The following is a 14,272-nucleotide window of genomic DNA, read 5'->3' on the forward strand; positions in this document are numbered from 1 at the left end:
ATCAACTCTGGTGGATGATTTGTCAACATTTGAGCAGTTCAAAAACTTTTGGTGCACAATTGGCTAAATTAAACCCTTTGACATGCTGCATTCATAATTTTGTTCAGTTTACACTCTGTGGAATGGGTGTCACAAACCAAAGACACATCAGAACTGTAAGATATGTTTGCATAGTGAAAAAAAAACAAAAAACAAACATGATTACTGACAGGCATGTACATGAAAAAGGAACAAGATTACACCTAGAGGCCAGTGGAAGGACTGCAGCTTTAACGCGCTCCTCTGCTCCAGTGGCTGCAGATTGACCGTTGACACACTTCGTGGTTTTGTTTGGATGTAGGAGTGTCCGAGGCGGCCTTAAAGGCGTCACTGGCTCTTTCTTCCGGGTTTGCGGCGCAGGTTCGGGAGCCTCATGATCAGGACTGTGTGTGTGCGGTTGTCAGCGCTGAAACGCAGCTCCAGTTACGGTAAGAAGGAGCCTCTGTGGTGGGGAAGATCCGTGTGTCTGTGGCCGCGGGCGGAGCAGACAGCAGCATGCCCGAACACATTCAGACATTCGCCTTTTGCTTGATCACAGTCGCTCTGTCGGTTGTCTTCGCGCTGCTGGTGGGTTTGAACGAGAAAGGTAAAGTGGAGGAAGTGTGCTGATATTGTGTTTTTATTGTAAAAACGGTGTTAAATGTAACGTTAGCTACACGGATCAAGCGCTCCGGAGCACCGTCCATGTTGGCCGGGCAGCCGACCGTTAGCCGGGCCTCTAGGACCCCGCAGACACCGAGCACACGGGGCGGAGGACCGGGCGGAGAAAGGTGAAGTTAACCTCAGAGGACTGATCAGAGGTCAGTTTGGAAAATTCCCCCAGCACAGGTGAAGGATGTGGGAGCGGTTTGGGAAGCCGATCCCCGGTCAGTTTATCCCCAGAGCTACGCATTTTGATGCCGACGTTGAAAGGATAAACATAGACGGCTAGGTCTCAGCTAGCATACAGAGAGTTGACCTGTGCACCTCATTGTGATGATCCGCAAGTTTGAGACTGTATTCATCACCCACGTCAGTCCTCTTAGGTTGCCTACATGGCAGTTTGTCTGGGGATAGTGGCTCCCTGCTGGCTTTGATGCAGCTGAACGCTAAAGATCCGGAGCAGACGTCCGTCATAATCCGCAGCGTCAACATCTCAGTCCCGCTGCTCGGGCTGGAGGTTACCGCTGCCGAACCGGCCTGATCGGACCCGCTATGCAAGCGAACACAACGCGGGGCTTCTTGTGGTCGGACGTGGAGACCAGGACCTTGCTGAACATTTGGGGGGAGCAGGACATCCAGACGGCGTTGGATGGAAACTTCAGAAACAGCTTCGTGTACCGCGACGTTTCCCGGCGGCTGGGAGCGATGGGCTTCGAGAGGACGCCGGAGCAGTGCAGGGTGCGGATCAAGAGCCTCAAGAGACAGTACCTGCTCGCCAAGGAGGGCAATCTGCGCAACAACGGCCAGTACCACAAGATCTGTAAGTTTTATGACACCATGGAAAGGATCTTGAGCAACCGGCCGGCTCTGGACCCGCAGGAGTTGATAGACAGCGGGGCGGGAGGAGAGGAGGAGGCCGTGGATGGCCTGGAGGAGGATGGAGAAGATGTCCAGGATGGTTACTCTGAGAGCACAGGGGAGTGTCCTTACCCTGCTGAGACTGAAGTCAAGCTGGAATACCCGACTGTCCCCATCCCCATTCCTGTTAAAGTGACAGTGGGCAATAACAGTAAGTGCACCCTCCTCGCCCTCATTCATTCTGTGTTGTTGGATGCATATGCAGCTGAGGTGCATCACATAATGTGTCACCCTTCTCCCCTTTAGGCGCTTCAGTAAGATCACATAACACCAGCCAGTCAGCTGGTAACTTGTCAGCCAGGACACCCAAGAGGCCCAGGAAGCGGCGTGCCAACTTCCCCATGGAGAAACTCATGGAGCAGTTTCTGGAGCAGAGCGCCCAGGCTGAGGACAGCTTCTACCGGATAGAGGAGCAGCGCTTGCAAGCAGAAGACCGTCGCCGGGAAGCTGAACACGCCAGAGAGCTGCACATGCTGCAGATGCTCGGCCAGATGTTCTCCAGCATCTCCTCTGCCAGGCCCAGCTCTGCAGCCGCCACCTCCAAGGCAGCCGCCCGGCCTCCTGTCATCTCCAGTGCCTCCCCGTCCTGCACACGAGGCCCGTCCACTCACCTCAGGCGGCCTTCGCCCCAGACTGACTGTTTCACCCAACAGAGTCAACTGTTGAACACAGATCCTCAGGCTTTAGGTATTAGTTCCGGTGTCATGAGTGAAGCCTCCAAGTGGAATGATGTGTGAAGGGAAAATGAAAGGCGGATCAGCTGTGACGTGAAGACTCAGTTTCCTTCCATTTTTATCCTCACATTAGTTTGTGTTCTGATTTTTTATTTTGGTTTTTGGTGATCAAAATTTATCCTGTGTCTGACACCGACTCCATAATTGAAAACTGTCACTTTGTCTGTTTCCTCAGTGTTTGAACGCTACTACAGTTCGGGTTCTACATCACACAGAGGCATGGACGAGGACATCCTGTCACTAGTAAAGAGCACAGTTCCTCCACTGACATCCAAAAAGCACAAGGGACAAGATGGACGTATTGGGATCATTGGAGGATGCCAAGAGTATGTCACATTAAAATCAAACCTTTCTCAATTGAATCACTATTCACTAAACAAGGGTTGTGTGTGTGTGTGTGTGGAACATCTGCCCTAATTTATTTCCATCTCCATCCTTTAAAGCTATACTGGAGCTCCATACTTTGCTGCCATCTCCGCATTGAAAGTGGTAAGCGATCGCTCTGGTAATAGATTTTGACCTTTTAGATTTGATGTTTTTGGTTAAAGAACGGCTTCAGGACAGTGTTGGTGACTTTGTCTTGTCTCCAGGGAGCTGACTTGTCTCACGTGTTCTGCACCAAAGACGCTGCGACTGTAATCAAGTCATACAGCCCTGAACTCATAGTTCATCCAGTTCTGTAAGTACAGACTCACTATCTAGCTTCTGTTTTATAGGAAACTAGTCTTCTGTTGTATTTTATTTTTTTAATCTTTCACTAGGCATCATCAGAGTTGTTGTAAATGCATTAAAATGTATAATAAGCCTAAAAGATTGAATTCTAATCCTATATGAGGTCAGGTTTTGTGGTCTACTCATTTTGTATTGACGGCTCCATGTTGCTCTGATCACTTTCTCACTGTGATTTTACAACCAGTGGAGAACCTGACTATAGTTCAACTCCTTGTAAGTTCTATTTTTGCATCATGGAAGATATTAAACCTAGCTATGTGGGTTTTGGTGTCAGACTTAACATAGTTCCTGCTCTGAAAATCCATATTACTGTTGAGTCATATGATGCTACTCAAAGGTGGCACTTGAAGTGAACAAAAAGCCACCACGAAGGCGTTATAGCGAGCCATAAGAGAACTGTTCATCCAGAGAACAACATTTTGATTGCATGACCTTTGATATTGTGACTCATTTTGTTGACATGAGCTCTATAGCTAGAGTAAGTTCATACTGAAGTAGTTATTCGTGGATTTTTTTTCCAACGTCCTCGGCCAAAACTTGAAGTACGTTTTTCCGGACGTGTATTGTCAATACAAAAGTGACAGAACAGATGTTTTATGTTTTTTTCTTGTCACGAACTTGCTGCCTTGTCATGGCAGAAAAGGCACAGGTATCTGTTGATCGTAATATCAGCTGCATTCCATTTAGGTGAGCTACGTCCACGGTCCTGGTGTTGAGCCATTATGAACTTGTTACAGCAGGAGAGCGGCTCAGTTTTATCGTGTGTCTGCACGCTAAGGATCCAGCGTTCTAGGACCCTGAACTTCCACGCATAAACTGAATGCAGATGTTATTAATGAAGTCAATTACATCTGTGCGTTTTCTGCTATGACATGCCACAGTGTCTGCAAACTAAAGCCGTGTTCAGTGGCATTTTTATAACTTGACAACAGCTTCGCTCTGCTAGTTTAGCAGGTACAACTCACCACAATTGAGGGTTATCACATTCAGTTCTTGTTTGAGACGTGTTAAATCAACCGTGACTTCATTTTGGAGGCTGGAGCTTGTGGTGCTGCTGGATTGCATTGCACTCTAACTTTTGCAGCACAACTTTTTGAATTATTTTGTTCAAATAGAGGAGAAACACCTCTCTATTCAACATGCGTACATTCGCAGTGCAACGACATAAACGCCAAAATGATCATAGAGTTGAATCAACACCGACAAAAAAACAATACAAACGAGGTAATATAGCATTCATAAAGGAAGGTTTTATTACAGGACTGTTGTGTTGTACCATATTCATCCTATTTAGTTGTTTCATATGCCTCTAAGAAACAGATGGTCAAACTTTTGTATTTTAAGAATGCCAATACCATATTTCACTAACAGTAACTTGAATGAACTCTCATCCAGATTTTGGCAAATATGCATAAATAGTGTGAAATGGGACATAAAACTAATTGGAGCTACATTCACATGTACAGACCTCATCTTTCACCTATTGGTCTGTGGTTGCCATACATTTGTGTCCAAGACATGAAGAAACAGACATTCAGTTCAGTCCATTCATACATACCTAACACGCGTGTGTGTGTGTGTCTTTATGTGTGTGTATGTCTTTATTTGTGTCTGTGTGTGTATCAAGGGACAGCCCTAATGCAGTGGAAGAAATAGAAAAATGGCTCCCAAGACTGCATGGCCTTGTGGTGGGACCAGGTCTAGGGAGAGAAGATTTGTTACTGAAAACAGCCAAGGCATGTGGAATATATTCACTCTCCCTTGTATATATTCAGTCTTTTAGGCCACGTATTTGTACACAAACACAAAACTGTGCTAGTCACATTTTCCACATTTGATACACTGATGAGTCTAAGCTTCACGTGCTTGTGGATCCCTGCCACAAGCTCTTAAAGACACAACTTCTGTAAATGTTTACCAGTCCTATAGATCTGAAACCGTGTCAAAGACATAAGAGACTGATTGCATACTGTTGATTCCAACTTAGTCTGACAGAAGTATGTGCAAATGGCACCGTAGGAAACGTTTTGAGCTTTGAGTAAGAATAAAATGAGACAACTAACACTAGAATATGTGTTGGGCAAATAGCAGAGTTGCAGAGGTCAAACTGTAACCCAAATAGGTGTACGTATGTGCATATAATTGAAGTGCAGCCTAAAGTGAACTCTACAGTATGTTTGAGAGGCCATCATCACCTTGATATGCATTTTTCTGTGACTGGCATTAAATATATTACATTATGTCAAGATAAGACTGTGCTCTCTCTCTTAGGAGGTGATTGAGAAGTCCAAAGCAAGAGACATCCCCATCGTCATTGATGCAGTAAGTCTTGATAAAATCAAGATCCAGCTGTTGACCCAGACGGACCTTTCTTTGTACACTCATACAGTGTTTGTGTGTTGTTTGGTTGTTTTCTATAGGATGGATTATGGCTAGTTACACAGCAGCCATCTGTTATTCAAGGGTACCAGAAGGGTATCCTTACACCCAACTTCATGGAGTTCACCCGACTATATGAGGCACTGGTGGGTCTCTTGGAAGAGTTCAGTTAGTCTCCAAATGACGCCCTAAGAAATCTGATTCTGTGTGCTAATGTGTGTGTTTTCATGTTGTTGTCTCAGCACCATGAGCCCATGGACAGCAATGATTACCAACGCAGCGTCTTGCAGCTCAGCGTAGCGATGGGCAACCTCACTCTGGTGCTAAAGGGAGAACAGGATCTCATTACAGACGGCAATAAGGGTTGGTGTCACGCACAACTTTATGATACTTGTGTTGAACTGTGCCAGCTGACCTTTTACATTGGTGGGAATCACTGCTCATATATTTATATGTGACCTTAATGTGTTGTACTATTGTTTATAGTGTACTCGTGCAATTTGGAGGGCAGCGGGAGAAGATGTGGTGGACAGGGGGATCTTCTCTCTGGATCTATGGGAGTGCTGGCACACTGGGCCCATGCTGCTTCTACAGCAGGAATGATCAGAAGGTAGAGACGCCATTGGCTGTTTGTGCATTGTGGTTTGATTGTGATATAAACCAGGCTATCAACACATAAAATTTAAGATATTTTTAACACTTCAATTTAATGTTTTACGCTGAAGGATGATCTGATCTACAATTATTTATTATGTACATGTGATTACATATTTACATTGTAGTAGTAACTGCAGTATGTAGTAGTTGTAGCAGTGTAAATATCAAACAACATGACCTAGACACAGGATGTAACTGAGAATAAATGGAAAAATGTGTAATTAATTAAAGGTTTTTAATTAAATGTAGCTCATTCTGAGTTGATGAGCTTCTGCAGCTAACAGTAGTGACCGTAAATTCTGCATGTCTGATGGTGCCGACTAGAAAAACAGGACTGAACAGCCTCCTGTACAATGCACTTTTGTTTCAACAGTATTTTGCATCCTGGTTTTAGTTTAACAGGTCTACAGTGTCTCCTGACAGACCGCAGTCACATACAGAAACATTTAGAGCTGACGTTAGCGTCTACAGCAGCCAAGAGACAAGATTTATTTATTTTTTATTACATTACTTGGATACTTTTTAACTTGCTAAAATATTTTTTAGGGCTTTTTAAGACCACCAGATGTGCAATATGAAGCACTTTTATAGCGACACAGCAGCGTTTTCATATGTTTAAGTACATTTCCAACAAACACTTAATCTTATCATAATGTGAGTCATTTTCCAATCATGTTCTGAAAGTGTTGGGTTGGTTTTATACCTTCACACAATCATTGGTCTCCATTTATTCCAGCTTGGTACAAAAATCTAATCGCAGGGTGTTGAAGCTTCCTTGACTTAAGTCGTTTGCCTTTTTTGTTAATCTCTAATGGAGTTAAAATGTTTAATCAAATCTATGCTGAATCAATCAACATAAAATTAATCAAGAAAATACCTTGATAATAAAGAAGTTATTTCATTTCAGTAAATTATTTGTCAAGCAGAAATGCCAAAAATGACATACACTGAACAAAAATATAAACGCAACACTTTAGTTTTTGCTCCCATTTTTCATGAGCTGAAATCAAAGATCTAAGATTTTTTCTATGTACACAAAAGGCCTATTTCTCTCAAATATCGTTCACAAATGTGTCTAAATCCGTGTTACTGAGCACTTCTCCTTTGCCGAGATAATCAGCCAAATTCTCTGAAACGCCTTTGGAGACGGCTTATGGTAGAGAAATGAACATTGAATTCACGGGCAGCAGCTCTGGTGGACATTCCTGCAGTCAGTCAAACTGCACGCTCCTTCAAAACTTGCGACATCTGTGGAATTGTACTGTGTGATAAAACTGCATATTTTAGAGTGGCCTGTTATTGTGGCCAGCATAAGGCACACCTGTGCAATAATCATGCTGACTAATCAGCATCCTGATATGCCACACCTGTGAGGTGGATGGAGAAGTGCTCAGTAACACAGGTTAAGACACATTTGTGAACAATATTTGAGAGAAATAGGCCTTTTGTGTACATAGAAAAAGTCTCAGATCTTTGAGTTCAGCTCATGAAAAATGGGAGCTAAAACTAAAGTGTTGCGTTTATATTTTTGTTCAGTGTAGTTTCAGGTTCTTAGTCATGAGGATTTGATGCTTTTCTTTGTCTTGTGTGATGCATGCAAAAATGCCAGTGTAGTGTAATATTGCACTAAAGGAAACTGATAAATTGTACATATTATGCATGTCTCTATGCTTCCTAACGCCCTACGTTTGTCCTCCTTCAGTATGAATCCATCGGTGGTCGCAGCGTTCGGGGCCTGTTCCCTCACCAGACAGTGCAACAGTCAGGCGTTCCAGAGGCATGGCAGGTCCACCACCACCACAGACATGATCCAGGAGATCGGCTCAGCCTTCAAAAGGCTATTCGAAAGCTGAAAACAGTCAACAACCTGAATTGTTGCATAGAGCTGCATATGCCTAAATTTGAATTCTTAGCGTAGCCTTTTGGGTGGGCTTGAGGAACGTGGTCGCGTCAGTCTGAATCTGAATGAAGGCTTCGGCCTGGACTGTCCCTTCAAAAAAAAAAAATTAAGAAAGCTGTAAATGTGGCACAAAAAATACACACAGACGTGCTGATTGATGTGTATCAAATGAAAAGCTTGGGAAATAATCATTAGACCAGAGTAAGCACTGTTTTCTGCCTCTTCCTTTGCGGTTCTTGGTGGATCTACACTACACTTTCTATGTTATAGCCATCTTCATTAACCATCGAGATCCCCGTCATCTTGTCATTTATGGGATTGTTGAGACATAAAACATTTTGGATTATCTGTTGACTTTACATATACAGTTTATGCACAAAATAATGGTGACTCAGAAAAAAAGTTTTTGGTCATCTAGTGTAAATGTTGACATTTCTACAGTTTCAATACTTTATATTTTAAGACATAATTTATTACAAGATGCAAAACATACTGCAGTTATTTAACCACTGTCGTAAAATTCCCCAACCTGTCATGTGGGACTTTGTAAAAGCAGATGGTCTGATCATTATTTCCAAAGCTGTGTAAAGAAAAGCAACAAAGCAGCATTACAGCTCAGTTAGTGCCATGAGTCACCAAACATGAGGTAGCCAGAGTGTTCACAGCCCACCAAAGAGATGGAGAGATACATGGAGTCACAGTGAACCTGTCTGAATTTTGAAATAAAGAATAAATGAAATTTTGTGTGAGTGACTTTTTGACAAAGTTCTTGAAAGCAGTCATGGTAGTACATCTGTGTAGCCTCTGGATGGCAATATTGATTATTAGTAGGGAAACGCTACAGCCACGTTTGTTACTGAAGTCAGTGAGACACAACGTGCCAAACAACAGGGATTCCTGCTCGTGTATCCCGGCTTGGTAGTAGTAAAACTAACTTATTTCAAAATTAATTCAGAAAGTCGTCAAAGAGGGAGAGTGTGTGATTCGTGTAGTCTGTAACTGTGGTTACTACTCCTGCACATGCGCATAGCTGAAAATATTTAGTCAGGCACTTTAGCCAACAGCTAACGTTAGCCGCTTGTGGGCTACACTGTAGTTACACACAGCCTAGCGTTAGCAACGTAGTCCATGGTTAGCAACAGGAGCAACAAAAGCATCGCGGAGTGTTAAAGGTCAGCTAAAGAAGAAAAAAGCTAATATCTACAGGTAAGCTCTCCTGCTAAACCCTCACATAACAGCTACATACGTGTAGCATGTTAGCCGGTGTTTGTTACGTACTAGGAGATGCCGCGGTTCGTTTAGTAACGTTGTAAGCTAACACGCTAATTTAGCTAACTGTTACATTTGAAGAAAATGTGATAAAACCAGTCAAAGCGTCCGAATGATTCAGACCTATGCACTTTGTTTATGTAAGGTTGTAATATAAAATGTTGATAATGTGTTTGACGTTACGTTTTGTGTGACTGGAGTGGCTGTTTCTCTAAGTGTGGAATATTTTTGGTGTTTGTCACATTAAGGTGTCGTTTTCATAAACCTCTTGCGTTGTCTGACAGCGATTAAAGGTAGTTAAAGCCACAAATTCGTATCACATTTCAATGCGTGGTCTGTGTGGAGTAAACAGCCAGTCTTAAACTTGCAAAGAGGGAAAAGTTGCTTAACGTTACTTTACGTTAACGTAAACTCCCCGAGCAGGGAACGTTAGCTGTAGTTAGCGTTGGCTAATGTTGATCTGAGCATCTCTGCTGTTGTTGGTGGAAATGTTCAGTCTGAGCAGCGAACTTGTTGTTTGTTTCGAGGTAGCATGTCCGTTTATGATTCACCGACATCTCCAGTAACAATAGACTTCTCCGGGAAATGTAGCTAGCTAACATTACTAGCTAACGTCACTGTTTTCTCCGTTTGTGCGGAGAAGAGCTCGCTGCACCTCCCGTCGTCCACTTTATGTCCTTTGTTATCTGCCTTGTGCTTTTCTTTAGCTGAGTTGTTATTTGGAAGACTTCGTATTTGTTAACAATCTGTTGGCAGATTCTTGGTACACGTAGCAATTTCAGGATGGCTGACTGCAGATCAGCAGCCCCCTCCCCCTTTCACATTACAGTCTTATTTTTCCGAACGGATTTCACATGATCCGTGTTGGGAAGGCATTATAACAACACTATTGAATATGTGCGATGATGTGCATTTACATGTTAATCTGAAAACTATGTTGCAAAGAAGTAATAGTTGCCATGGGAACACGTATTTATTTGCAAGCGTGTACAGTATAGCTTTACAGCAGCAGTGAAGATGTTAATAGTGATTTGTTGTTAACAGGTGCAGGTGGAGGACTGTCCTGGGGGTAAAGACGGATCCACGATGTTGAACCCGACCAATGGTGACCCAGGTCACGTTGTTGTGAATTATGTGGAGGAGTATTTGGATCTGGTGGAGTCTCTTCCCTTTGATTTGCAGAGGAGCGTGTCCCTCATGAAGGAAATTGATGCCAAGTATCAAGGTGAAGAAGCCAGATAGTGTGGATTACACCGCTGTTTACATGTCTCTGTCACATCTTTCTGCTTTAGTCATACTGTAATACCAAGCATAATTTAGGAATACAAATAAGTACAAATCTCTTAGTTAAATTATGTCATGTAGATAATATTTCTTGGAAAGTTTTATTGAAGTAAACTGTAATCAGAAAGAATTCTAAAGACTTTATTTAATAATGAATTGTAGTACAGCCAAATGACAATTGACTAATTACTGCTTTGCTCTTATATGGTTTAATTTATGTTCCACGTGAACAAATATGTAAAGTAAACCTACCTGACACATGATATGTAAACGTCAGTAGCACATAAACTGCAAACAATTGCTTTTGTATTTACTGTGTAAAAAACAAGCTACCAGCCAACCATAGATAAACTATGTAATGTATTTTAGATCTGCAGCTGTAATTTACAATTCATTACTAATATCTGCGCCTACGACTCTTAAGCTCTCTCTGTAAATGTGTTGTAACAGCTACCACTTTGTTTTCTCAGCCATGTCATAACCGAATCCAAGTGGTTCTTGTATTAACCACATGTTTTACATGATGAACAAGCAGGAGGCATCATTAGTATTTGTTGAAACCCGTCTGAAGTGACAGATTTGATTGCAGATGCATGTTTGGTAACTATACCGAAAACTTCAGTGTCAACCCAATAATGAAGGCCAACTCACAAGTCTTAAGACAACTACTTAGCTAAAATATACCCAGTTAAATACATGAGCCATGCAATATATCCTACCTCTGACCCTTTCAATCAAACGGACGCCATGCTGTCGTTTTGGTCATATTTTGTTCACTTACATGTAACAGTGAGGGTAGATGGAATTTCTATAAACACATCTCAGTTTAAATACACTCAGCACAGATGCTGCTGCACTCTTCAGAACAAACATTTTAACCAATATTATGATTGTATTTTTTTTGAGTGTACCTGTTAAACTGGGAACTGTTACATAACAGTAACATACCAAGTCTGCATGATGCCACAATTATTTATACGCTGCACTTGGCAGACATACAGTCGTTTATAGGCGACGGAGATTGTGTCTAAGCCCCGTTGCACTCTCCTCACTCAGTATTCACCAAAGCTTCAGAAAGCAGCCACCACACCACAGTCAAGACTAATAATATGCTAAACGTTGTACTTACTTTTATCTGTTCCTTTTTAAGCATATGTAGAATTTCCATTTTCTCATTTTCTCAATCCTTTTTTGGCAGATGTTCTGAAGGAGCTCGATGACGCTTATGAACGGTATCGCCGTGAATCTGACTCACTTCAGAGGCGCAAGCTTCAGTTATCAATTCAAAGGGCGCTTATCCGCAGCCAAGAACTTGGAGACGAAAAGATTCAGATTGCTGGTCAAATGGTACGTAAAGAACGCCTTTCAGCTGCTCCAGTAGAGCTGATCGTTGGCAAACTGATGAGGGTAAATTATGGCTTTCTTTTACGATTTGTATCAGAAAATCTACCGTCAGTAAATTAAAACAAGTGTTTTATATGGTGTAGTGGGTTTCACATTTATATTTACATTTCATTAGAATCAACATTAAAAAAAAAGATGTCAGTGAAGATTTACAGGACTTCAGTAGTAAACACGAAATGAGCTTATAGATGTACACTGGCTGGATGCCAGAAGCAGAACACTATATTTAACCTTAGTGTTTGACATATGTTCAGTATGTCAAAGTTGAATCAGGCTGTGTCTGTTATGCAACAGATATTAACAGTAGATAGTCTTGGTAACAATTTAAATTCAAACATTCACCTCAGTTATTTAATTTTTAAAAACATTTTTTTAGGCATTTGCATTTATTTAGGTGATGCGTTAGAGAAAGGCAGGAATCGGGTAAAGACAGCAGGGAAATGACATGCAGCCAAATCTGTGCAGCCGACCGACCATCAAACTATAGGCTCGGCTGCTATGAGCATTGTAGTCCATTTGTTATGTGCAAAACAATAAAATGGGGTTATCCCATTATAAAGCTGTGTTGACAGACCTCTAGATGTCAGCAAAGCCTAAAGTGTTGGATAAACAAGAACCATGTAGCCAAGTGAATTAAGCAAGGAATCCAAATGCATGGTTAAAAAAAACAAAAAAACAATAAATAACAAAAGTAATAAAATCTTACATTGCCAAAGTTTAGTTTTAGTCTTTAAAAAAAAACAAAACAGTCCCATTTATATGAGAACACTTTGCAAACATCAAGTTATCTACATGTACAGCTATGAAAAGCAGACAGACCTTCGTAATCAAATGTGTGTGTTCTTCGTTTTAGGTGGAGTTGGTTGAGAACCGGACACGACAAATAGACTGGCATTCTGAACTTCTCCTTTCCTCTCAAGAAGTCCCAGAAAGTCACGTTCCCACAGCAACGTCTATGACAACCACGACAACATCCTTGATGTCCTCTTCTTCAGCTACAGTCACTCCAGGAAAACCGGGCCACCATGACAAGAAACGTGACGAGGTTACCCCGGGCTCAGGTGGAGGGGACAAGGCTGGAGGGAAACGCTCAAGACGTCAGAAAAACGGAGAAAATCGGGAAAGCTACGGGGGTTTGGATCACGCCGAGGAAGTGGGTGTGGGAGCATCACGAGAAAAGAGAGCTAAAACGTCTTCCAAGAAGAAGAAACGGTCAAAAGGAAAGTCTGAGAGAGAAGTGTCGCCTCCAGACCTGCCCATCGATCCAGACGAGCCAACGTACTGCCTGTGCGAGCAGGTGTCCTACGGCGAGATGATTGGCTGCGATAACGACGAATGTCCCATTGAGTGGTTTCATTTCTCCTGTGTTGGGCTCCATCATAAGCCCAAAGGCAAGTGGTACTGCCCCAAGTGTAGAGGTGAGAATGAGAAGACCATGGACAAGGCCTTGGAGAGGGCGAAGAAGGAGAGGGCCTACAACAGGTAGCTCGCTCTGCCCGGCCCAATGAACACTGTTGTGTCAAAATTTAATTTTATCTGTTTTTGTTTCCATTTACAGTTAACACTGTTTTAAGAAAAGAATATTGAATTCATGAGAGGGATCTTGTAAATAGTTATTTTTGTAACTGCTGCATAGCTGAGAAACAAGATTGTCCCCTCAAGCTTGGGAGTATTTGTAAACAATAGACGTAGTACAGAACCGGACCATGTGCATGTTTTGAACCAGCTGTTGTGCACCCACATCCCTCTTTGTTTTCATCATGCATGCAACGTCCCCCGCCCAATTATATATGCTCAATTAACAAATAAAACATTTCTAAACTAAGAGGAATTTTATGATCTGTAACAACATACACGCTTGTTATTACTGTATATGAGCAGATTTCTGGCTTTAGTTAAGCATCGTTTGCATCATCCCTGATCAGTGAAGCCTGACTTATACAAATATTCCATAAAATGGGACCAACTGCATTTTAGTGGAAGTACTGTACACGCCAGGGTCATGTGTTTTCAGGTGTGTCTTACTCAATCACTCACATGGTCATGTGAACATTGAAAAGGTTATTGATCGCTGCAACTGTTAACACTGGCCACGACAGGAGTCTTTGCTAAAGTGAGGTCAGTGTTTGTAATGTGGGACAAAGTTCTTGCTCTGTACTGACTTTTAAAGTTCAGCAGAGACTAATGTGAGGCTTCAGAAGTTACACAATTCAGATTTCTGGTTTTTGTCTTTTAGTGTGAAGTTTTGTCTTTTACTGGACAGCGTTTGCTTGCTGGGCTGCAGTGGAGTGATCATGATGGAGCAACCTTTGAC

At 42.2% G+C, this 14,272-nt stretch overlaps 2 protein-coding genes across 4 annotated transcripts; both read left to right on the plus strand.

Annotated features, from left to right (window-relative positions):
• The first annotated feature begins 357 nt into the window (after window positions 1-357).
• Window positions 358-8,740, plus strand: naxd (NAD(P)HX dehydratase). 3 transcript variants are annotated; one of them, XM_008275533.1, is made up of 11 exons: window positions 639-1,750; window positions 1,846-2,286; window positions 2,509-2,659; window positions 2,777-2,822; window positions 2,924-3,012; window positions 4,693-4,801; window positions 5,337-5,387; window positions 5,486-5,590; window positions 5,687-5,807; window positions 5,931-6,054; window positions 7,804-8,740. In XM_008275533.1, the coding sequence occupies exons 1-11, from the start codon at window positions 1,234-1,236 to the stop codon at window positions 7,952-7,954; spliced, it is 1,905 nt and encodes a 634-aa protein (XP_008273755.1). In that variant the 5' UTR covers window positions 639-1,233; the 3' UTR covers window positions 7,955-8,740. The 3 variants fall into 3 exon arrangements, with proteins under 3 accessions (XP_008273757.1, XP_008273756.1, XP_008273755.1); XM_008275535.1 differs by lacking the exons at window positions 639-1,750; window positions 1,846-2,286 and adding an exon at window positions 358-467; XM_008275534.1 differs by lacking the exons at window positions 639-1,750; window positions 1,846-2,286 and adding an exon at window positions 477-625.
• Window positions 8,741-9,089: 349 nt separating this feature from the next.
• On the plus strand, window positions 9,090-13,783 carry ing1 (inhibitor of growth family, member 1). The gene is made up of 4 exons (XM_008275536.1): window positions 9,090-9,207; window positions 10,315-10,495; window positions 11,753-11,901; window positions 12,812-13,783. The coding sequence occupies exons 2-4, from the start codon at window positions 10,357-10,359 to the stop codon at window positions 13,442-13,444; spliced, it is 921 nt and encodes a 306-aa protein (XP_008273758.1). The 5' UTR covers window positions 9,090-9,207; window positions 10,315-10,356; the 3' UTR covers window positions 13,445-13,783.
• The last annotated feature ends 489 nt before the right edge of the window (window positions 13,784-14,272 follow it).

This window comes from Stegastes partitus, unplaced genomic scaffold (assembly GCF_000690725.1).
Source record: "Stegastes partitus isolate 25-593 unplaced genomic scaffold, Stegastes_partitus-1.0.2 Scaffold55, whole genome shotgun sequence".
Classification (NCBI taxonomy): domain Eukaryota; kingdom Metazoa; phylum Chordata; class Actinopteri; family Pomacentridae; genus Stegastes; species Stegastes partitus.

Coding starts and splice junctions, on each gene's coding strand:
- naxd (XM_008275533.1), top strand. CDS start 1,234: ATGCAAGCGAACACAACGCGGGGCTTCTTGTGGTCGGACGTGGAGACC. Junction 4,802..5,336: donor TGTTACTGAAAACAGCCAAG/GCATGTGGAATA, acceptor TCTCTCTCTTAG/GAGGTGATTGAGAAGTCCAA. Junction 5,808..5,930: donor CATTACAGACGGCAATAAGG/GTTGGTGTCACG, acceptor TATTGTTTATAG/TGTACTCGTGCAATTTGGAG.
- ing1 (XM_008275536.1), top strand. CDS start 10,357: ATGTTGAACCCGACCAATGGTGACCCAGGTCACGTTGTTGTGAATTAT. Junction 10,496..11,752: donor AATTGATGCCAAGTATCAAG/GTGAAGAAGCCA, acceptor CTTTTTTGGCAG/ATGTTCTGAAGGAGCTCGAT. Junction 11,902..12,811: donor TTCAGATTGCTGGTCAAATG/GTACGTAAAGAA, acceptor TCTTCGTTTTAG/GTGGAGTTGGTTGAGAACCG.